Source organism: Meleagris gallopavo, chromosome 19 (genome assembly GCF_000146605.3).
Source record: "Meleagris gallopavo isolate NT-WF06-2002-E0010 breed Aviagen turkey brand Nicholas breeding stock chromosome 19, Turkey_5.1, whole genome shotgun sequence".
Taxonomy (NCBI): Eukaryota; Metazoa; Chordata; class Aves; order Galliformes; family Phasianidae; genus Meleagris; species Meleagris gallopavo.
The window spans coordinates 8231970-8256543 of NC_015029.2; the positions used below are offsets into that span (position 1 = coordinate 8231970).

Below are 24574 nucleotides of genomic sequence, written 5' to 3' on the forward strand. Positions count from 1 at the left end.
CGAGCCGGTGTCCCTGTGTAACGCCGCTCCCCGGAGTCTGACTCGGTGTTACGCCGCGCCCTGAGACCGGCACGCCGTTAGCGCAGCCCGGGGCGGAACGCCGGCCGCCTGCTGAGCATCTGCGCCCTGTGCTGAGCGCTTCTGTGCCCGGGGAAAGGGTGTTTGAACGGAAATTCCACGAATGTAGAAACTTAAAGTTATTTGAAATGTTTCCTAGGAAGAGTGTTTAAAAAAAAAAAGTTATGGGGATGACTTGTTTCAAGGAGGCCTCATTAGTAAGTAGATCCTCATTGAATAAAACTGCTTTGAATGTTATTTGCTTTTGGATGTGAAAAAAATTGACTTTGCTAACAAGGATGACTCTAGCATCAGTTTCTCCTAAGTCTCCTTTTTTCTTACTGATCATTGCAATTCTTTCAGTTTTCCACTACCAACTTTGCATGATGCAAATTTCTCAGTGAAAAAAACGTTTCCTTTGCTGAATTTATGGCATGGCTCAGCTTAGGGTACTTCTGCACTGGAGCGGAACACGGTTCTCAAGTACCTGTCATCTTCTAGGTTTCCCCCACTCCCCTGCAGTGTGCTGTGTAACATCTGCCCAGCAAATGAATTGTTATCCAAGTACTCGGGATCAGGTCTTGGCTTTGCAAATGGTTTCCCTCATCTTGTCCATGAGGTAGTTTATTCCACACTCCGTACTACGCAGTGCAGAGAGTTCCAACTTTAACCCATAAGCTAGCAGGAAGAAGCAGAACCCAGCGCTGCTTGATGTCCGCTCTGTGGGCTGTCTATGCCGTGCCATTCTGCAAGGTGTGCCTGCACTCTGTGCATTGTACTCTGCTGTTCTCCTCCAGCACAGATAGTGGGAATGCTGTCCTCTGCACTGATGCTCCAATCCTGGGCGTCAGCATTCGTTTATCTGTGCCATCAATGGGCCCCACCGCAGTGCTTTCTTGCTGGAGCAGCATGGAGTTGAGCTTCAAGGATTTCACTAAAATTCAACACAACGATAGGGTGGGAATTGAAGTTACACCTTGTAGGTATGCGTGGATGGTGGACTTCTTAAATGCTGTGTTTAAATATATGGGGGGATTTTCCAGTGTTTGTCTGAGAATTCAGATACTGATGCATTTTAGTGAGAACTGGGCGCATGCAGTAGGTGGAGGAATGTCTCCTGCCCTCAGAAGAATGGATGCTTTCTTCAGCTTGATGAAATCCTAGTACTAGAGGGAAAATACACGGAAACTGAACCTGCAAACAATCTTTGGCTACTTTTGAATGTCTGAAGTGTGACAAAGCAAAAATGCTACTGTTAGTTTCAACTTTGATTTTACAGGCACAAATCCAACCTGTCTGTGAATTTGCTCCTTTCATCACGAAAGCAGGGATGTGAGATAGCATTCCACAGTTTGGTTTCATGGTTCTGATAATGTTACCGACGGCGGTTGCTGCCAGCTCCAGCTGAGGGGCTGGCAACACGTTCCATTACAGGGCTGTTTTTATAGATACTTTATGTATTTTTGTGAGTGCCTCAGCTATATCTCTTGAGTTAGCATTGTGGCCAGCAGCATCACTGAGGGGAGATGCTGCTTCTGGGAAGAAGAGAAGGTAAGAGCCTTCCTACAGTGCACAGAGCAGCAATTAGCTGTTTTCAAAAGACCTGTGTTAAGTCAATGCTTCCCCAGGTTCAGATAAAGTAACCTTTTGTATGCTGGGTGCTGTACAGTGTGCTGGTGGGAACAGAACTATTCTTAAAATAGCCTTCTGACTTATTTGGTGCTCAGGATTTGTATCTGCTTTTAGCTTGCTTTAGGAATACAAGCTTTGCAGTTTAATTCCAGACTCAGTACTGCTACTGACATATTACTCATGGTTATGAAAGAAGATGTTGGATAGGAATCTGGAGCTCCACAAACCATCTATTTCCCCCTTTTGCTTTGAAAACCTAACAGAAGGAATATTTTAGTGGTTGGTTTTTCTTCTTCTTCTTTATCTTTATTTTAAATAGGAGCTGAAGTGATGAAGTTGCAGATTGATTGCAGTTAAACAGAACATGGTTAAACATATGAAGTAGCTTGCTCACAATGAATAACTACTGTATAGAAGGAAGCAGCTGTTCTTGTTTATTGTTCACTTTCACAGCACTTAGGAATTGCTGTATGAATAATCAATTTCAGAATACGTCTCTGCCTGATCACTTTCTGTACCTCTGTCACGTAGTTTATTCTGCTTCTCAGCATTAGTTAAAGTTCTCGTTTTGTCAGTTTCATCAATTAATCATCATTTAATCACTTCAGATGCTCAGAAGACTAAAGGAATTTGAAAGAAATGCTCTGGATGATTAATTCTGTTCCCATAAAAGGAAAAGTGATGCCAGGGTTCTCAGCTACATGCTGGAGCCGTTTCGCCAGTATCAGGCAATCTCCCTAGGTGGGGGTAGTGCACAGCCATGGAGCCTGCTGTGTTTATTCATCTGCAAAGTATGTTTCTGCAGGAGGCTCTGTGAAACAGCGGCGATGTAAGGAGGCAGTGCAGTCTGATACAGCCCTCAGGGCAGGAGCAGAGGAGTTGTCTCACCAGCTTGTCAGTGTCTCAGCAATGACAGGGGCTTGCAGCAGATGTTTAGGCAAAGGAGAGAACAGAGTTTGTACGGACAGATTTCCTTAGGTCTATCATTGTGGCTTTTGGCATAGAGAACTGCCACGATCAGGGATTTTCAGAACTGAAGGTTGCATTCAGATGATCGTGTTTAGTAGTCAGTAGTCATCCCACCCTTGTGAATTTCTCATATCTTTTTGTAGTTTTGTTTCCTGAGCAATAATTTCAATTTTGTGCCTGCGGAGAAGCACTTTTGTTTCCTTTAAAACTGCTACATAGCAATTAAGTTGTGCCTGTCCACATAGAAACAATGCCTTAATGCAAATACAAAAAATCATAGTTTATTTTTTTGTTATTATTATTACTGCCTTTGTCATTTTCATGCCCAAGATTAATTCCAGAGTTGGATTTTCTTCAGAGCCCAGTCTATCAAGACTTTGTCTCATAGGAACAACTGTGGGGATCTACCAGGAAGAGCACTCTCACCACAGGAATAAGTCACAGCTGATTATCTCCAGCCCCGTATCCAAATAGGAGTAACTGGGATACTGCTGAGCCATGAGGCAGACTACAAAACCTTAACAGGTTTATGTTGCTAAAGAACTTCTGTCTTCCCATGATTTTGGCTTTTAGTAAGAACAGAACTAAGTGAACTGCTGGGAGAAGTGTCTGAGCAGACTGCATACACAACAGGTCTGGAATCCATGGCGTGGGTGTGGTTGTTTCCCAAGAAGTCCAGGATGTTGGCAAATTTCCCATATTTACATTGCATCCTGCAGTCTGCTGGTTTTTATAGCAAAAGTACCCCGATTGCCAAAGTGGGTTCATCGTGCCTTTATGATCTCTTTGGAGCTGGGTGTTGGGCAATTGGCTTTTTTGTACATGTGCCAATATGCCCACACCCTCCAGGTACAGCTGTGCTGCCAGTTCTTGCCCGATCACAGCAGTGGATGCTTTCTTGCGGTATCACGAGTCCATCAGTGTGCAGACACTCAGGGTTTGCAGTCTGCTGATCCGGATGTGTATCTGGGGCGCTGGCAGAGAGCTGGTTTGGTAATATGGCTCTGTTATATCCTGTCATAGGTGGATTCAGATCAGACAGTGTTCATAGCTGTCAGCTTCCAGTTCTTCACAACTGCTCAGTGAAGGAAAGTGTGAGCAGAAAAATCAGGAAAGGAAGTAGGAGGCTGTCACGGTAAGTGCTTGAACGAGCGGCAGGGTTTATCCCTGATTATCCACTGATGATGCATTTGCAAGGTTAGAGCTTGGACACTTGTGGAGCTGAACGGAGCTGTGGCAGCTTTTCCTTGGGGTGCTGCCAGTGCTTGGCTCAGGAGAGCTGCATGAGGTGACACGAAGACGCCAGTCTGGGACAGCCGGGCTGCACCAGGGCTGCTCCATGGGCAGAGCCTGGCACTGGTGCTGCAGTAATTTGCTGTGGTGCTCTAAGTGGTTCTGCCCCTTCGTACTTCCCTTTGGATAATTGTTTTATTATTATTATTTTAGTTTTTCTTTTTGCTTTTTCCCCTCTTTGAGGTGAACTGAGATGTAGATAGTAACTGCATCCTCAGTCAGGATATTCAAACCAATCTGCCAGGGTTTTGTGATCAAAGTTTGGGATATGATGGTGACTGGATAGAAGGATTAGTTGGTTTGGACTTAAATTTTTTTTGTGTTCTTATTTTTACCCATTTCAGAGTGTTCTTTTCTCACTACAGGCTGTGGTTTTGGTCTTTCCCCTCTTCTCTTTTGCCCCTCATCCACTTCCCAATAAGAATCTGGAACTGCGCTCAGCTGGTGTCCCAGCACAACTGGGAGAAGGAGAAACAGCCATCTGTCTGTGCTAAAAACGAGTCAGGCAGTGGGATGCTGTCCAAAAACAAAGTTTAAACATATGTTATTTACTGAATGTTTCCACATGCAGTAAAAATAAAGCTACAATTCAAAACAGTGCCTTTAAAACATTGGAGGAAATGAATCATCCCGGAATCTCTCGGGTTGGATGGGGCTGCTGTGCTGAGAGCTGTCTCCATCAGGGCTTTCCCTACTTCCAGGCTGCCTGTCTTGAGAGCACTCGTGGTTCCTCAGCCATGAAAGCCTGAATCTCATTAAAAAGAAAATTTAAAAACACTGTTAATCACCAAAGGAAGACCAACACTTTCCAATGAGGAAGAAGGGAGTTTTCAACATGGCTGTCAGCAGCATTGCCTTCTCGTGGCTGCAGGCCTGGTGCTCACAAGGGCACTGGCGATCAGCTCTGGGACAAAAAGGCCTTTGAGAGAAGTTATCTCTTCGAGCCAGCGTGACCTCATCTGCATGTATTCAGAGAACTGACAGAGGAACTGTAATAGCTCTTATGTCGGTTTATTCAGAAAGGGATGTTTGGGAGGAAAACTGCTGCCTCTAAAATGGGGTGGCCCTGTTTTGGATGCCTCAAGGAGGAGGAGGATGGTGGGGAAGTGCTGGGCTGCTTGTGCAGGGCTGCAGGAAGCTCCTGGCCATAGCAGCAGCTCTATCTCTTGTGTCCACCAGGGCTGGCACCACAAACCTACAGCATCTGTATGGCTCAGACACGTCTCATGTTCTGATCAGTGCCCCTGAATTTGAAGAAGCTTTTCGATTTTGAATGTGTCTGTGAGGTGAGGTAGCTCCTGTTAGTTCAGGATGCTGCCCATCTGCACAGCGCTCCTGTGCAGTGTCCCAGGCTCTGCTGCAGCACCATGAGGCCAGGCCTGGGGTGGGCTGCTTGGCTGTGCTGTGTCTGTGGGGCAGACAGGATTTCCTATGTGTGCTTTTGAAGCACAACTGTTTTATACTCAGCCCTAGCATTTGCACAGACTTCTCCTGTCCTTGCTGTAGGTTAGCAATGGCTTGTTGTAAGCCCTCTCACCTAAGTCACCCGTGCCTGCAACTTCACATGGAGCACTTTGTGCTTCCCTTCTGGACTCCTTTTAGGTTGTCTCTTCTGGTTTCCATCCCATCTTCTCCAGTAATAATGTATTAGTCTGTTCTTCCTTGGGTTAATGATAATGAATTGAGCAGACTTCTGTGCTACTGAGGAATGCACTGGCTAGCTCACTCGGGGAGAACAGTTTGCATCAAGTTGCAGCTCATTTCCCCTCTGCACGGCCAGGACGTGGTGACTGGAGGGACAACATCTGTGTCATTTCCCCACAGCTGACCACAAGCACATCCTCACTGCTTCCATGAGCGTGCTTTGGCTGTCACCACCAGATCTGTCTATGGGACTTGATAGGGAGTTGTAATCATATTTTAATGTACTGGGTTATGTCTTTTGGGTTATATAAGCGCTCCTTTAAGACATGTTTTCGGCACTGAACGGTGATTTGTGTCCAACTAAAATTTGCAATTCGTTTTTGCTTGCAAGGAGTGCTGCTGGTGGTTTCCACAGATCCATACTTATCTTTGCTGTGTGTGTGTAAGTGCATGATTCAGCTCTCACATATGCTAAGGTAGGGCTTTTAAACAGTCGATTGTATCAGCAGATTTTCTCTGGGTGTGTTTCAATCAGGTGGGAGACCTGTATATTCTCCAAGAGTTTCTCCCATGTAAGTAATATTCTTCCAGATTTATATCATGCACCTGAGAAGAAGCTCAGGCTTTTGTGTTTCTGTATGTGCCAGGTTTTCAGCCTCTCAGACTGAACCGTCTGTTTTCACTGAGTGGATCGTATTCAAAAGGTAGAGAGACCAGAATAGAGCTGACGTGACTCATAATGCAAACAAACAGCTGGAAAAAGGGAACAATACACAAATCATCTGGGTGTTCTAGTTTGCAAAAGTGGTTTAGTAGGAATTTTAACTTTTAAATTCAAAAACCTACTTGCCAGTTGTACAGATAATGCTGTACTTTGTGTCCTGGACTGTTAATGTGAATTCCTCTTGGAATCAAATGCGTATTTTAAATGAAGGAGGAAGCTTAAAGGAACAATGCCAGCTTGACCTTTCCGGATTTGTGAGTGGCTGCATCTGTTCAGATGTAACTGCTAGGAGTACCACTGCCTCTCCTATAGGGGTCTGAAGTAGTTTGTGGATCTGCCATTGTTAGAGTAGGAGGAGGCTCTTCCATGCCAACTTTTCTAATCCCACAGAAGCCTGTTTACTAGCTTCTTCAGGGGGTGGGATGAAAGGGGTTGTTCTTAATACTATCTGTGTATGACTTTAAGGCTGTCAGGAGACTGAAAACTGAACTCATCTCTCATTTTAGATATTTTGCAATGCCTGTCACCTTGGCAACAAAGCTGAAGTCTCATCAGATTTGTTTTCAGTGACTTACTGGAAAGTTAGTCACATTATATACTGTTTTGTCAAGAAGGCAATAAAGAATAGAAAAGTATTCTCTTGTTCAATATGTACCATAATTAGCTGTTAATACTGTGCTGAACTGTCTTTCCTTCTCTGTTAAATGCAACACCATGTCTTGAATTTCTTATTGTTAGAACTTGAATGTTTCTGTAATATTTAATCTGACAATCTTTGTAAATTCATCAGAGTTTTTACAGATTTGCAAAGGATCAGAGAGAAAAGAAATGGTTGCGTGGGTAGCCAGAAAGTGTAGGAACAGCTAAACCTGAGATAATAATTTGATATTTGATCAGTTCAGTGACATTATCTCAGACAGTGCTCTGGAGTACGCAGCTCTTGCTCTGGCTGTGTTACTGTCACACGTACAACCTGCAACCTGCTGATTCTGTTGGGATCGATCATGCCAGTAGAACTTTGCTCCTTACAAAATGCCAGTTTTGTTCTTCTTTTGTTGCAGCAGAAACGTGGTGATTTGCTTCACCTCTCTGATACAGGAGGTGTAGAATGCTATGAGAAAGAGAGCCCTTCTTTTCCTGAGGAGACATTATTTCTTTGGAGCAATCCAGAGTCTGTGGGCAATTGTTGACCACTGAGTAGAGGAAAAGAAAGAATTGTCTGGGTGGAAATGCAACTATTTGCCTCCAAGGTACAGTGAAGATTGAGGCACAAGAGCCGTTTTTGAAGCATGAATGCTGCGTGGTTACAGACTTCTGCTCAGATTTACTGTTTTCCCCATACTTTAGAAATTCAGAGTGTACTTGATAGTTATTTTGGTGCCCCATATTATTCATCAAAATGAAAAACGGTGCCTTTGCCATCTAAAGATCCAGAAATTGCTCCAGAATGATGCAGCAGGTGTTTTAGATGCTCTGTGGTGCAATGTTGTGTGGGCTGCAGGCCTTCCTATGCGGGCCTTGTTTATACAATGCATTTAGACAAATTAACTGAACCTATCAAGAACCAGGAGCTGGAGCTGTAAATGAGAACAACCGTATTTTGATCTGGCCTGCCACTGACACGGCCACATTTAACTCAGCTGAGCTTTCCTGAGCAGCCCTGTGTGGGTAAGTCCTTTTCCTATTGCTGGGTATACGTATAGGAATGGCCACAATTTCTCTGTAGCTCAAACAAACAAAAAGTTATTCTCAAAGAAAATGAGTGTTTGTTTTTCTCTTGTAAGTTACTAGCAGAATAAGTTATGGAAGAGTGTTGGTTCTGAAGGTAAGCCTGAGTTCTCCCTGGACAAACAAAATCAAGCTCCCTCAGGAGTGCTATTTCTGTTAAACTAGGGTGCTAATAACACAGCAGTTAGATCTCTGAGTCTCTGCTTCATGTGAATACTTAGAATGTCTCTTTCCTTTGCAACACGTAGACCTCTTTACAGCTGAAGCTGTTTAAACAAACCATTGCACTTCTTTTATCACCCACTGTTTTATCAGCAATTTTCCACCTATATATATACACATATATATATATTTGCAGTTGCTCATATTCAGTGAATATCCTGGGAAATAAAGCCTCCAGGAGCTTCAGTGAATGGCTTAAAAATGTACATGCTGTTCACTGTCTCAGAAATGTTGAAGTACACAGCTTTGTGAGGAAAGCCCTGTGTGCTAATATTTGCTTTGTCATACAGAGGAGCTGCCTACTGAGTACTTATGCACATTCCTTGCATTTAATCTTGCTTTAGTAAATTTTTACTTTAAAATTTCACTTTAAGAAGCATTACCATTACTACCTTACCCATTTTGTAGTCTGAAATACTCTGGCAATACCAGAAGTCAGAGAATGTTTTGTTTGAGTGCGTGCATTCCTTCAGATTGGGTAAGCTGCTCTGGATGTTTGAGGTTGAGTAGGAATCAGGCTGGAGCCCAGGAGAATGAAGTGTTGTCTCCTCTTTTTGATTCTGTGAGACTGGATGATACTGTCTCCCAGAAAGATATTTTAGGCAACATTATATACCTGAGAGGGCTGTAGGTGTGAAGTCATGACAGTAGCTTTGATGGAGGGACTAGTCATTAATTGTTACCACTAATTGGCACTGCCACGTGATGAGATGGAAGGAATAAGAGATTCTAGACTCTGTCTTCACAGGTATGCCTTGCAGTGGAACAAGATGTTCCTTTCTGTGCAATGCTGGGCTGGGTCTGAGCATGGCAGAATGGGGCTCCTTGTCAGGAGCAAACTCAGAGGAGAGTGAAAACAAATGGTGAAAGTGCTGATAGCACAACTTAGAGGAGCACAGGGCCTCTCTGGGACGGAGGAGTGGCAGCACAGCCACAGGGATGAGTGTGAGGAACATAAATGGGAGTATTGGGGGAGGGAGGCAAAGGGAACTGTCTCTTATAAATGCTAGGGTAGAAGTAAGCAAAGAAGAATACTGAGTCCCAGGCTGGAGGTGGTGGAAGCACAGCTGTCAGGGCTTCTGACAGTGCTGTAATGGAGAGGATGCACACCAGGACGTTTGCTGGGCAGAGAAACAAGAGGGTCTCCCTGGTTTTTCTGGCCTTTCTATTGAAACAGTAGTTCCCAGGCTTGGGAAAATCATTTATAAATGTACTGAAGAAGCAGACTCCAAATTCTGCCACTGGTCTGTGAGATACACACAGACTTTTGCACAAATTCGGCTTCCACAACACACCAAATCCATGTGCTGTGTGTGGTAAAGCAGTCTCTGTGATAAGGCATTCTCAGACAGACCTGGCATGGTTGTGTTAATCCACATCTGGACACCATAACGAGTTGTTGTGTTCCACTGTTTGCTCAGAGCACTGGATTTATCTTAAGTTCTTGTTTTTATCGCTATGCAGCCAAGTGTCATTTAGATGATCCATCTGCACTGAAATCCCATGTTTCAAGCCCTTTCCTTGTTTTCCTTAAGTAACTTCTCTTTGCATAAGATGCTGACCCTGCACAGCACCATTTCTATGACTAAGCTGGACAGTTTTATTAACATCAGCTTGAAGTTTGCTTTCTTTCCCATGTCACCAACAAGACATCCTTTTGGGTATGGTCCTGACAACCTTATCTAGCATTTGCCAGCAGTAACGCATCCAGAGCACAGCTTTCTGTGGCTTGACTCAACAATGCAACATTTACACAGCAGTAATAAGCTGTACCAGCTGCTGGTGTGTGTTACACTTATTCTTTTTTGACATGCTTCGGATGAATCCTTACCAAAGATTATTATAACACACAATTTATTCACCGTAACTCTCGTTCCTTCTGCAGCTAATTGACAACACAAACTTGGACTCGGGACAGAACGTATAAAATGCCATGTTAATTAATGGACCAAATCTAGGTGTTTGTTTCCTTCCACTCCTCACCTCCTCCCTTCTGCCCCCCCAGCCCTAGAAAAAAAAAAAAAAGGTCTTAGCGGATTTGAGCTTACCCTGAAATGGGATGCCAGCAGTGAAAATTATCCTAGGTCTCTTTGCTTTCTGTCTGTTAAGTTTGGCAGTGTCTCACTGTACAGACTTTTATTAATAAAAAGTCCAAAGTATTTTTCCATTTGGAAGGGACTCATCTCTTTCTAACGTTATGCAATCCAGTCATCTTGGTTTGGGTGAGCTGCAGCTGCAGAAGCCATTGACAGCTGGTTTCCTCGGAGCACCAGAGCTGTCCCAGTACACAGTTAGGCTTCCAAAATTTTGTCACCAGATTCAGACCTTTGACACTATGAAGTTCCTTCACGGAAATCAGAAATGTCAGCAGGATTAAGACATTGTTTTCATTGTCTATTTCACTTTGAGAATTTGCACTGAAACTTTCAGAAGTACATTAACTAAAGCAGTGTTTGCCAACTTGAAATTTAAAAACAAAATGCATTAGCTTGGACAAGAGAGAAGCAGTGTTCTAGGAAGAGAGAGAAAGTATTCGTATGGAGAGAGGAGGAGGCACATGCACTGTGGGGTCTGATCTATATCTTGTGGATATAGCCAGGGGGAGCGTTTGGCCTCCTATTGAAGCACCTGCTGAAGGCTCGAGAAAGCATGAACGTCACACTGTCAGTAATTCTTCTCAGGTGCATTAAAATCACCGGCAATACAACCACACATAGGCATTGGTTATGTTCCTCCTAGTGTACTTGTTTGACCTCCCAGGATGTGCATGGGCTCACATGCAGCATGTTTAGAGCAGTCTGTGCAGCCCTCGGCAGCGTGTGGCAGATGCCGGACCTCAGACACGGCTGCTCGACCTCCAGGAGCAGCTGCACCAGCTGGAGGAGTGTGGGGCTGCTCTGCACCTGGGCTGGAAGTGGAGCGTGAGCCTTCCTGTGCAGCCTGTGTGCTGCAGACACCTGGGAAGTGTGATGGGCTGATGGTTGGAAGGATGAGCTCTTGCCTGCCTCTGTTTGTGATGGCGATCCATCAGCATGCTGCTCTCAGCATCCTGTTGTGATTCCATTGACCCAAATGGGACTGATGGCTGTTGTGTGTCTGTCACAGGGGTCTTATCACACCTTTGGTGGTATTTGGTTGTGGAATTACTGAATTAGTGTTGCTCTCTCACCTACCAGCCCGCTGATGCCCTTTTGCTAACGCTAGAGCTGAAGTGCACTGGTCTATCTCAAACTCCTCTGGCTTGTGTTACTCTGATAGAGGTTTGTGCAACATGGATTCAGGTGCAAGGTGCGTGATGAATCTTGCTTCCTGCTCCTCTGACAAGTTCAGAGAGATGAAGGTGTATTCCCTCCATCCTCAGGTTGTGGAGATGTGTACCATTAGTGCTTCTCTGTTCTCACATCTTCCAAACCTCTTTCTCTGCAGCCCTTGCCATCTGGAGCAGGTTTGCTGTTCGTTCCTCTGCGTCTCATCAACTTTCCATTTAGGTGCAGTCATAAGCAGACAAAATATTGCCTTTGTTGTTGATGTCTTTTAATTTCTTCCTATCCCCTTGGCCTTATGACTGGATACTTGGCTTGTTTTGAACACATTCGCTCTGTCGGTTGTAATGGATAGCATATTGTCTTGAGCTATTGCTGGCTGGGATTAAGTATCTGTAAGTGGCTGAAGGAGTCTGAGGTTCCCTGAGGAGTGTGTGCACAAACAAGTTCCACCCCTGCACTGCTGAGGGGGTGGGCGTGTTTGTCCCTGATAAAAGATTGCCTGCTGCAGCAGTCTTCGATATCGGCGGGAGGAGGAGGAGGGAGCTGGGACTCCCTGCAGCTTCTGCAGGAGGAGAGAGAAGCCCATTTGCTGTTAGAAATGGGAAAACAGGGCTTTGGTTATATTTTTCTTACCATTTTTTGCACAATGGCTCTGAAGCTGAACTGTGTGAGCTCCATGTCTGTTGCAAGGCTTGGCTGTGTTGTTACAGCAGCTGTGGTGCTTTCAGCTGTGGTAAGTGACCTGCACCACATTTAAACATTGGCAAACTTTTACTCTTCAATTACTTATAAGAGTCACCCTGTTTTCTAACTTTGTAAGGAGTTTGTGCAGTTTTATAGTGGGATTTGGGGGGGACTGAAGTCCGGCTCACTGTAATCAGAGCAGTCAAAACTCACTGTTTTCCATCTTTATCTGTTTGATATCAGCTTAGGAATCACTTTGGTAACCTGCAGTTTTGCTCTCTAGTTTGTAACATTCTTTGTTTCTGCCTCGGAAGCTGAGCAGATGATACTCCTGTCCATCAGCTGCTGTGAACTCTTTTCCTTACCGATTTACTGGATGCTTCTAATGTAACATTTTAATTTTTTCTTTCCTGTTGTCTGCTGTCACTTACAGGCATGCTATAATATACAGACAAATGTCTTTTGCCAATACTACGAAAATGTTCTGTTTACTTTCAGTGTTACCAAAGTGAATTATTTTCATACGTAGCTAAATGAAAGTGTTCATTATGTTTTTGTAAAATAATGGATTGTATGTTGTAAATAGATTGCATTTGTGTGACAATAATGTATTAAAGCAGAATTGCAACATCCCTAGGACAGGATTTTATGGATAGCACTTTAATTCCTAAAATAGAACAGTGGCACAGAAATACTGAAGTAAGGTGTCTGTTGATTATCAGTAGGAGAATATAAGAATATAAGGAACTTCTCAATTATCTCTTTGATATTCACAATATTTTCCAGTGAGAGCAGAGTTAGATTACACAGTAATGATAATAATATCTGGATAATACACAATATGTAAATAATGATTAATAATTGTGCAAGCTGTACAACATATAGTTAAAAGTGATATGTCCATTTCCTGCAATAATTAGCAAGGAAACTTGTATTCCACTTATGTGTCATATTGATAAGTTATAAATCAGCTTGGAAAGTATGTAAAGTAAAATGAAGAAATTAGGGAAAAAAAGAACCCCAAAACAACAGTAGATAAAAGAGAGCCTGCAAAAGAATGTGCCAGGGATAAGGCATAAAATAGAGCTGTTTGGAATTTAAAAGAAGCAATCATCAATTGAGAAAGATTTCATTTATTTATTCACAAAATTCAATGCAGGAGAAAAGAAAGGAAACTCCACTTGTTGCTTGGGACAATAGCTAAGAGATCAGAAGCAATTTCATTTAAACAAGAGTTTCCTTGTACTGTGTGGATTGAATAACATCCTCTGTCCTGCCCGTAGCCTGTCAGCATGGTGGAGCACGCTGAGTTTTCGAAGGCTGGGAAGGAGCCTGGCCTTCAGATTTGGAGGATCGAGAAATTTGATTTGGTACCAGTGCCAAAAAATCTGTATGGAGACTTCTTCACAGGAGATTCTTATCTGGTGCTGAACACCATCAAACAGCGGAGTGGGAACCTGCAGTACGACTTGCACTTCTGGTTAGGTAAGTCTGGTGGGAGTGCCCCTGCTGAAGTGAATTCTGATCCTCACTACTCTGACATTCTCCAGTAGGTGTTACCCAAGGAAATAAGGGACAGGACTTTGGGCACCCTGAAAATGCAGTGTTGGTGCACATATTGCTTCTCGCCTTAAATATTTGAAATAGTTTCTGCAATAGAGAGTACAGCCGCCTCTGTACCTGGAAATAGAGCTGTGGTATCAAAATAATGGCTTTTATGATCAAGGTGATGTAATTCCTAGTTCTCCAGTGTCAGTTTCTGACAGGCCCACAGAAAAGACAAGAACTCAGATGATATAGTCTGCTGAAATCTTTTCTATTTCAAGAGGTAGAGGTCAGTTCAGACCTCCAAACTGGCCTTCTGCAATAAATGTCACCAAGTGACACGACAAGGCTTTCTCCACATTCTATAAAACTCACTGGCAATATCATAGTTAAAGCTATGTAGGATACTCGCATGGTGGTTTGCCCTGTTTGTCACCTGTCAATAGCTTTTTTACACTAAAGAGATTCTGAGAAGTGAACTGCTGAGGAATTGATGTCTCTTCAGCCTTAATAAGCTGCTGATGTCTTCCTTCAGATTTATCTGCTTGTGAATTTGGTCCGTGAGAAGCTTCCTTCCAGGACAGGGTGAAATAGCAAAGGGAAAATGTATGATACTTACCAAAGCCACAGCTGTGAAGCAGTGGGGTTGCAGTAGTTATGGTGGTATCGTAACCCTTACAGAAAAATAACTTTTTCTTATGCTGTGCAAGGGTCATTATTAGAAAATATTGCGAACTGCTATTCTGCAGACCTGTGTGGAAGCTAAACTTCCAGGATTTTCCTTTCTCCCTTGTGCTTATGCTGAGGCAGAAACCTTGCATTCTGTCCACATTTTTGTCTTTTCATTTCTTAGGAGATGAAAGCTCTCAAGATGAGCGTGGGGCAGCTGCCATATTCACTGTTCAGATGGATGACTACCTTCAGGGGAAGGCTGTCCAGCACCGTGAAGTGCAAGGCCATGAATCCTCAACATTCCTGGGGTATTTCAAGTCTGGCATCAAGTACAAGGTAGGTTATGGCTGGATCTTTATCCTGCCAGTCTGAATCAAATCTGCAAGAAATGACATCCTGCCCACTTCTCAGAAAAATAAGAATTGCCCTTTTGCCAGTTGTTTGAAAAGCATTCTCAACCAGATGTTTTCAATGAGGTGGAACTGACAGAGTGGAGAACAGCAGATCCCAGTGGGAGAGCTTTGGCTCAATTAATAATGCACAAGGAAAGCCCCAGGAAATTTTAGGGATTGGGATTTTGTTTTTCTTCAGAAGACAGGGAAAAAAACAGTCTCAAGATGTCTGGAATGAGTTTAAGAGCAATCCAAGTGAATGGGAAACGCCTACTCAGTAGACTTAATTTCTCCCAGTTACTTAACTAAGGTTGGCCTTGCCTGTCTCTTTTTCTGTGCTCAGTCCACCTCCTTACCATCCATGTTTGGGGAAAGTAGATGAATAGCAGTGGGAGCTGTACTTTCTTGTAATAGAAGTAGAAACATATAGTCTAGAATTGCTATCCTTGTCAGGAATATGGTGGTAAAAGGAAAGGGATACCAGGTCAAATGCTTGCCAAGTACTTGTATTTCCTCGTGTTCAACTCTCTTAATCATTCTGTTTTGCTGATTTCCTGCTCATTTGTTATTATTTTCTATTCATTCAAATTTGGTAGTACTTTTTTGGACAATATCTTGTAGGGGTAGGGAATCCTGGGCCTGGGATAATTTTTGGTAGGCAGGATGTGCAATATACATGGAAATACACCCTTCGCTCCACCAGCCAAAATCCTGTGAGAACGTCAACTGATCTCATGTTTCTATCAGTGTCCCACAGACAACAAAGGGATGGATAGCTGGGATGCATCACTGGATAGATTGACATACAAAAGTCCAGCCTGCACATTTTAGCTCTCTCCGCAAGTTTCTGATGACCCTCTGTCCTGTGAGAAACAAAAACTTCTTATGTATAGCTAATTAATGTATTTTTTTCTTGCCTTTTAATTTTTGTCTTAGGCTGGTGGCGTGGCTTCTGGCTTCAGGCATGTGGTTCCCAATGAAGTAACTGTGCAGAGGCTCCTCCAGGTCAAGGGCAGGAGAACAGTCCGAGCAACAGAGGTCCCTGTGACCTGGGAGAGCTTCAACACGGGGGATTGTTTCATCCTTGACCTTGGCAGTGTAAGTACCACATAAAAGATGAGTTATCAGACTTTCAGAAACAGGAAAATTCTGATTAATTGTGTTTAGTTATCTCAAGTGTTCAGCATTCTGAAACATCATGTAGCTGATTTTCTAACATCTTTCAGTCCTGGACATGCTGCTCCAGAAAAGGTCATGTTAGGGTCTGACAAGTGGCAGCTGCATGACTTTTCTTTCTCCCCAGAACATCTACCAGTGGTGTGGCTCCAGCAGCAACCGTCAGGAGCGTCTGAAGGCCACTGTGCTGGCCAAAGGGATTCGGGACAACGAGAGGAACGGTCGTGCCAAAGTCTTTGTTTCAGAGGAAGGAGCAGAGCGGGAGGAAATGCTTCAGGTTGTTCACTTCATCCATTTCTCTGTGCTGGAATGGGAAGGGCAATATGTGAAAGAACAGATACAATGGATAGGTAGGCTCAGTAATGTCTGTGTTTACACAGGAAGTGCTAGTGTTAGAAACACTCGCGCTTCAATGCAGACGTGGTCTTCTTCATTGTTGGGACATCAGTATATTTTTGCTGGTTTTGATCTAGAAGTTTCTTCTCCTTCTTCTTTGTGGCTGGAGCATCTGGAAACAGAGACTTTTTTGGATTGGCTAGTAATATTTTCTTTCCTCTCTCTCTCAGGTTCTAGGACCAAAGCCCAGTTTGCCACAAGGAGCTTCTGATGATACTAAAACTGATACAGCCAATAGAAAGCTGGCTAAGCTCTATAAGGTAACAAGAAACAGATGGACCCTGACAATTGTAGGGAGTGAAGTAATCTTTCCACAATTAGATGGAGCTGGAATTGCGTAGAAGAGCTCAGCTGATCTGACTCAGAGTCTTTTAGGAACCTTTTTAAATTTAAGCGTATGAACCTTGGTTGCTTACACTGCATACCCACGTGCTTTTTACTGTCTTTATCAGAGACCAGAGTCAGCAGTGGGGATTCAGCTGGAGCTTTTCAGGAATTTATAGAGAAAGGCAGAGTGTGAAATGAGTGGGTGGGAACACTGTTAAAAGATGAGAAGAATGGACTAGAAACTGGCTTTATCTCTTCCAGTATGCAGTGAGCATGATTGAAGTAATAATTTGGAAGGTAACGTTTACCATCAGTTAGTATGAGTGCAGAAGACTGTTCAAGACTTTTTGGGAGGAATTCTTCTCTGCAGTTGTCTCCACTAATGACTTGGTGAATATCTGCCAAGGTGGTTTGTAATGTAGACCTTTAGTTATTAGTAGGTACAGGAACTCAGACCTTTAAACCCTCTCGACACACAGAGGCCTACTCACAGTTACCAAGACAGTCCAATTCAGTTCTGAGATGCAGTTATTTTGCTTTAGAAGAACTTTAATGGCTGCTTTTGCATCCAGTACATTTAGCAGTTTGGACTAGTGTTTGATTCTAGTGATTTCTGCTTTGCTAGACGTATCTGAAATCTTCAGATTAAGTGCTAGGTTCTGTCATACCGTTGCTGTGTCAAAGGTTCCCTGTTTGAATGATAATAGTGCCTGAAGCAGCCACTGCATTCAGGTTGATTTCCCTTCCACTCCATGAGTTTTGGGTTACTGCCATGAAGCTGGAGGCGAACAGACAATGCCTTATCTAATCTCTGCACTGCTACCACAGGTCTCGAATGGGGCTGGAAACATGGCAGTTTCCCTTGTGGCAGATGAGAACCCCTTCTCCCAGGCAGCACTGAACACAGAAGACTGCTTCATTCTGGACCATGGCACAGATGGAAAGATCTTTGTTTGGAAAGGTACTTTAGAGATGCAGATGAAGCTGGTTATGTATGCATAGGATTTTCATCCTGATCCCTGTTTCTTTTGAGCCAGGTAGGAGAGTGTTCACTTGATGGAAGCGGTGCTTTTCAGGGCATTAGATAATGCTATCAGATAGCATTAACAATCTTGGGAAAGCACTCTCATCCAAAATGGCAGATGCTGAGATACTGGGGTTTTGGTGAAACGAAGGTTTCTGGGAACCAGAAAGAAAAAAATGAATTAACATCAATCATCATTTCCTTCAAAAAGGAAATTGTTCTCTCAATCATCATAGAAAAGCACAAAAGAAATAAAAATTTCATTTAGTACTTGGCACCATCTTCTAGCTGTGCCCCTCAGCTGTTGCAAAAAGTTGAATTGCTATGGACAGTTTTTTCTCTGGGTAGATAAAACTTGTTAAAAGTTCTATCTTTCCTGTCTCTTTTCATTAAAGGCAGGAGTGCCAATTCTGATGAGAGAAAGGCAGCCCTGAAAACAGCTACTGATTTCATTGATAAGATGGGTTATCCGAAACATACCCAGGTAAGGATGTGCAGCCCACCCAGATGCCACTGTGAATAGTTTTCTACCACATAGGCCACTGACTCCAGTGATTTGTGATGCATCTTTAGTCTTATTAAAGGCCTGTTTGGTATCTAATAACTGTAGGTTTGATCAATTGCTTTATCTCAGGCATCAGTGAGACCTAACGTGGCTCTTAATACTGCTTTGTGACACCAAGCCCTTCACTGCTGTAGTCTCAGGAGAGCTGTACAGGGCAACTCTGCCAGCCTGAAGCCAGGGCTCCTATGAAGCAAGTAGTAAGCAGTAGCCAGAGCTGGAGCTGTGTGGGACATGGGGTCAGGCTCTGATGGGCTGGCTCTTTTGTTTCAGGTCCAAGTCCTCCCTGAGAGTGGTGAAACACCCTTGTTTAAGCAATTCTTCAAGAACTGGAGGGACAAGGACCAGACAGAAGGACTGGGAGAGGCTTACATTTCTGGTCATGTTGCCAAAATCGAGAAAGTTCCTTTTGATGCTGCCACTCTACACACCTCCAGGGCCATGGCTGCCCAGCATGGCATGGAGGATGATGGCTCTGGCAAGAAACAGGTAAGCTGTGTCAGAATCCTTTTGAAGAGTTTCCAGAATTGTCTTTACTACTTGATGCCTTGCTGCAAGAACAGATGGAGCTTGAGACTCATCAGCACTGCACTTTCATAAATGCTGGGGGAATCTTTAACATTTAAGACACCAAGAAGGTCTTGAGAGCCCTACAGCCACGTGGTGTAGATGAGCTGCCGTTTTCACTCCAAGATTGCCCTCGGGTCAATGCTTCACCCAACACCATTGACCCAGACTTCTTTCTCTTTCCTCCTCATCCCTATTATTCTAGCTCTTGCCATCATGCATGTGATAAGTGGTCGTCTCAGAACACCTATCTGACACATCTGGATGTTTGTGTTTGTGCATAGAAACAGTGGTCAAGGTGGGCTTGAAAGAGCTGAGCCGTGAATCCCAGCCAACCTTGTACTTTTCCAGAATCTCCAGTAAACTAAAATCTCTGTTCATCGTAACTGAGAGAAATCAAAATCATCATGTCATGTACAAAATGGGCATCAGTGCTGGCAGTGCTGGCAGTCTGACTGACATTTCTCCTGTGCTTCTCACCATTCAGAAGGCGTGATCAAGATTTGGGAGTTCACAATTGGATAAACTAAATGTTCCTTGCTTCCAGGCCTGGCTGCAGGCTGTGGAAATCTGTGGTGGATGGGAATGACAGACTTTTAGTGGCTTTCCCCAGCAGGTGGGGCTGCAGGACTGCAAGTTTTGGGAGGCTGGATGAAGAAAACAGCTCGGTCTCTGCTAAGGAACATCTGCTTATTTGTATTTCACTAAGAAAATTTCTGGTCCTCTCCCTTTGTGCTCTTTTCTAGATTTGGAGAATAGAAGGCTCAGAGAAAGTGCCAGTGAATCCTACGACATATGGCCAGTTCTATGGAGGGGATAGCTATATTATCTTGTATGACTACCAGCATGCTGGAAAGCAGGGGCAGATCATTTACACTTGGTAAGAAAGACTGGGCCTTTGTGGAGCTGTGAAGTCTACTTCTTTGAGAATGGGTCACTGCTGGTTCCCATTTATGGAGGATCCTCAGGGAATATGATTTCACCTACGATAGTATTGCCTTCCAGAGCATTACTAGAGGTCTGGAAAGTTTTGAAGTTTGAATGGAAGGAACTACTGTGATAGCAAACAAATGAAAAAGATGCTTGCTTGCTTGTTTGTTTGTTTGCATTTCTAGCAGTACTTAATCCTTTGGATCAAGTCCTGGACTTCTTGCAGTTTCTACATCTGAGACCATTGTTACTAACTTTTCTTACTTTGACACCTTGACTGGTGGATTGGGACTGTTACAGTTTCCCAGGCCTTGCCTTTAAGGAGGAGTTTTTTAAGGGTCTCACAGTGATGTTCTTGCTTCTCAGCAAGCAGAAAGGGCACAGGCAAGCTGTGTAACTAAAACCAGAAGGAGTGCAGTCTGTATAAGTACTGCACGTATAGTTCATGCTAGCAGTGTGAGCAGGCATGTTTTTAAGCTGGTTGCTGAAAGTATCTTTGGAGATAGGCATGGAGATACTAAAGAATCTCTGCTAATTATCTAGAAAACATCCATATTTTCCTCTGTAATCAGTCTTACAGTCTAAGACAGTGAGCTTCTTTTCAGTGCTGAATGAAGTGCTACTGAAGTTTGGTAGCATTGAAATTTTTCTTACATCTTGATCTCTGTAAGGTGCATGTGTTGGGGAGAAGGCTGAAAATAAAACGCAAATTTTGCCTTGTCTTTCAGGCAGGGTGCTCATTCTACTCAAGATGAAATTGCGACTTCGGCATTCCTCACAGTACAGCTGGATGAGGAGCTGGGAGGCAGCCCTGTGCAGGTGAAAAAAAACAAGCAAAGAAAATCAAATTAAAACCACGAAAACCAACTGAGAATAAATAGGATATAATTGGTTTTCTCATACCTTGCAAGTGGCAGTGAGCCTTCTGCTTTCTAGTGTTAATAATTCTCAGAAATTAACAATCTGTATTTCATGCAAATTAATGCAACATGTTGGCAGCCAACAGAATTTGATAGGAGAAGCAGAAAACACCCTGCGTATATTTAATTACTTTTTTTGCAAAGGCTGCTGGATTGGTGAAGACTGCAAACTCTGTGAGTTCTATAAGAAGATTCCAGCCAGAAATATGGCAGCCAAAACCATTTCCAGCATCCCTTATGCTTCTCTTCATCGGTGCCTTAAAACTGACAGCAGGTTATCTTTTTCTCTAGAAACGAGTAGTGCAAGGAAAAGAGCCACCTCATCTGATGAGCATGTTTGGTGGAAAGCCTTTGATTGTTTACAAGGGTGGAACATCTCGGGAAGGAGGTCAGACCACACCGGCACAAACACGGCTCTTCCAGGTCCGGTCCAGCACCTCGGGAGCTACCAGAGCTGTAGAGGTATGTGGAAAGAGAGCCAGCTTCTGTGTTGTATACATAAGCTGCAGTGGGGACACAATCTCTTTGAGAAGAATGAAGGCCAGATTGAGCTTTCTGATGTAAACTGTAACAAACTTTTAAGCCTTTAGAAACTGTTAAAAGATGTCTCTTTTCTGGTGAGTAAGTGGTGATATGTTCATTTTGGTTTATAAATATCATCTCAAATAGGTTGAAGCATTCCGTCTAAAGTCCACAGTAGATGTTACACCCTGCATAAAACAATGATTTGAAATACTGTTTGGTGCTGGATATTGTGTCTTGTTCTAAGCTTGTGTGACCACACTGCTACCAGTGGAAGACTGCAAGTGCTAAAGAGTCTAAATAAAAATACAGCCTGTGCCAGGATACAGGCTGAGAGCCCTTCTTATTGAAACAAAATTCAGACATACAAATAAACATTATGCTAATGATTCATCAGCATCAGCAGCTGGGATGGTGCTCTATGATTGTCTCCCCAGCAAGTTCTTATATCTCCTGACAGAACCGTGAAGGCTGGCAAAATGACAGCCCCAAGCATCTGAGCAGAAAGTTGTATGTATCTGTAGATTGTATTCAGAAGCACACGTTTGTTTACTCTTCTCATATGACTAAGCCTAACTCATTACCCAGATATAGGCAAATATACAACATATATTGTAACCCTACATGCTTGCAAGGAATATCTTGTTTCAAGTTTGTTTAAGGATAGATGCTAACTTTTATTTTGAAATTACGGGCTCTCCATAGAGGATGATTACTCCTCACATGTGCAACTTTCTTTTTTTTTCAGCTGGATCCTGCTGCCAGTCAGCTGAACTCCAACGATGCTTTTGTCCTGAAAACTCCCTCTGCTGCTTACCTCTGGGTTGGCCGTGGCTCCAACAGTGCAGAGCTGTCAGGAGCACAAGAGCTGCTGAAGGTTCTGGGAGCTCGTCCAGTACAGGTTACTGAGGGTAGAGAGCCAGGTGAGGGACACACATGAAGTCTGATGTCATTTCTGTGAAGCTGCACTTTCTCAATAATTATTTCCTGGATATTTTCTTTTTGTCTCTCAGAACAAGGAAATGTGAACATGATACATTTCCAATCTAGTGTCTTCATAATGTTTAACAGCACACCCATGTTTGTTGACCTCTAGAACTTTCTGACTTAGAAGAATGCTTAAAGTCCTATCCAAGCCGTACTGCTACTGTGTTTTCCAGCAATAGTTGAGGCAACAGAGTATCTTTTTCTTTTCCAGATAACTTCTGGACAGCCTTGGGTGGAAAAGCTCCCTACCGTACTTCTCCTCGGCTGAAGGACAAGAAGATGGATGCTCACCCCCCTCGTCTTTTTGCATGCTCCAACAAGAGTGGACGCTTCACTGTGAGTATCTGAGAAGATTGTCAAATAATTCAACATTCATCTGACAAAGCTGAGAGAAACTTAGTCTGAGTATGCCCTCAGTCAACAGTAATGAGCTGTTACACCCAATTTTCCTTTGTAGCGCTGCCTCCAGAAGGGAAAATATTAGCACCATTTATTTTTTCTGCAGAGACAGCAGCTACGTCTATAGCAACTTTTCGAACCATCAGACTGGTCCTCCCCTGGTTAACAACCAGCATTCCCATTCCTAAGATTTTAACTCTTGAGTCTTTCAAGCAGCAAGAGGGAGCCTTAGAAGCCTTGTGCATGAATGAAAGGCTGACAAGAGATGAAACTAGAGCCCTGGTGAACTACATTTCTCTTGCTAAAGTAAAGTGATACTTGCAGAATGTCCTCATATTTTGATCTTATGTTTTTCAGATTGAAGAAGTCCCTGGAGACCTGACCCAGGATGACCTTGCTACAGATGATGTTATGATCCTTGACACATGGGATCAGGTATGTCGTGTTCACCTGTTAAGGAGAGAAGCAAAGAATATACACAGTGTGGCTCTAGATTTAGAGATCCAGATTAAAATCACTAGCAGAATTATTAAATTGTAGAGTCCTTTTGCTTTGAAGCCTGAGAACAATTCACCTCACCTGTGACGCTGAAGAGAAATTACACCCAGAAACTGTGTTAGTTGCTGTGCATGACTCAGCCAAAAGTGAACTTAGAGATGAACTTTGTGTCTGTTTTATGTAGAGATGTTCAAACATCAGTTATTTTTTTCTGGTGTTAAGCTAGTGTACAGCTTGTTCTCGTAATTAGAATTTACAGCAGATAAACTGCAGCCAAAAAGCTTCCTGTCATCTACCAGAAACTTTATTCAGGTGGGCCAGTGATCCAGGCACACCAGGAGGAATATGTTTCTGCTCAGTGCTATACTCAGTTCAGCCCTTATTTTCTCTTTCATAGGCACATTGGCTGTTGCTGAAACAATTCATGTGATTTATTTTTTTTAATCTATAGGTGTTTGTATGGATTGGAAAAGATGCCCAGGAGGAAGAAAAGACCGAGGCTTTGAAATCTGGTAATTTCATGACATTTTTCCTTCTGAAATAAATGTTTTTTATTTTCCCACCATCTGATTTTAAGTCAGACAACTTAATATACTGAGGAATATATCTTAATCATAACATTCAATGTTGTGATCAAAATGATCACGTAGATTGAGAAGAGAGAATCTCAAAGATCAGCATAGAAAGGTGTGATATTTAGACACTGTGCTCAGACCCTAACAGTAGAAAAGTATCCCTGTGTGGGTGAGTACAGACTGCCCTTATACTGGAGCATTTTATAACAGTAATGTATGTTTTCTACCGAAAAATGCCGGTCTTCTAACAGGTGTAGATAAAACCACAAAGTAAAAGCTTATTTATTTTAATGAAAAATCTGAAGTTATATCTGTAGCATCCATCTACTGCTCCCTGAGATTTGTACCTTATGAGATTTTCCACTTGTGCCTTTACAGCTAAGCGATACATTGAAACTGATCCAGCCAGCCGTGATAAGAGAACTCCAGTCACACTCGTTAAGCAAGGGCTTGAGCCTCCAACCTTCTCTGGCTGGTTCCTGGGCTGGGATGACGACTACTGGTCTGTTGATCCTCTGCAGAGAGCAATGGCAGATGTGGATGTCTAAGTAACAGGTTTTTCCTCTTTTTAATAGAGCAAGTTTAGTTCCTTCAGTGCCTTCAACAGCTGCTTCCTCCTGCTGGATGGATGCTAGCATGGCAGTGATGTTAATAGCCAATTAGCTGTGCAATAAGTACCAAAACCAATCACGACCAGTCGTATTGCTCTACTCCTTGCTTTGATTATATTTAATATGGTAAAGCTTGTTTGGAATAAGAGAAGAATGGGTGAGCTTTGTTACTAAGATGAAAACGTTAAACAGAACCTGTAGATCCCACATTTGAACTTACTTGAAACAAATACACACCTTAAGAAAACAAAA

The 24574-nt window shown here is 43.1% G+C and overlaps 1 protein-coding gene across 2 annotated transcripts; it reads left to right on the forward strand.

Annotated features, from left to right (window-relative positions):
• Positions 1–233: 233 nt before the first annotated feature.
• GSN (gelsolin) lies at positions 234–24574 on the forward strand. Of its 2 annotated transcripts, none has more exons than XM_010721037.1 (17): positions 234–275; positions 13503–13704; positions 14618–14772; positions 15765–15926; positions 16132–16281; positions 16571–16660; positions 17556–17688; positions 18147–18235; positions 18587–18802; positions 19627–19760; positions 20539–20629; positions 21022–21192; positions 22001–22175; positions 22451–22575; positions 22996–23073; positions 23588–23648; positions 24090–24574. In XM_010721037.1, the coding sequence occupies exons 1-17, from the start codon at positions 243–245 to the stop codon at positions 24257–24259; spliced, it is 2235 nt and encodes a 744-aa protein (XP_010719339.1). In that variant the 5' UTR covers positions 234–242; the 3' UTR covers positions 24260–24574. The 2 variants fall into 2 exon arrangements, with proteins under 2 accessions (XP_010719339.1, XP_003211386.1); XM_003211338.4 differs by lacking the exon at positions 234–275 and adding an exon at positions 12045–12268.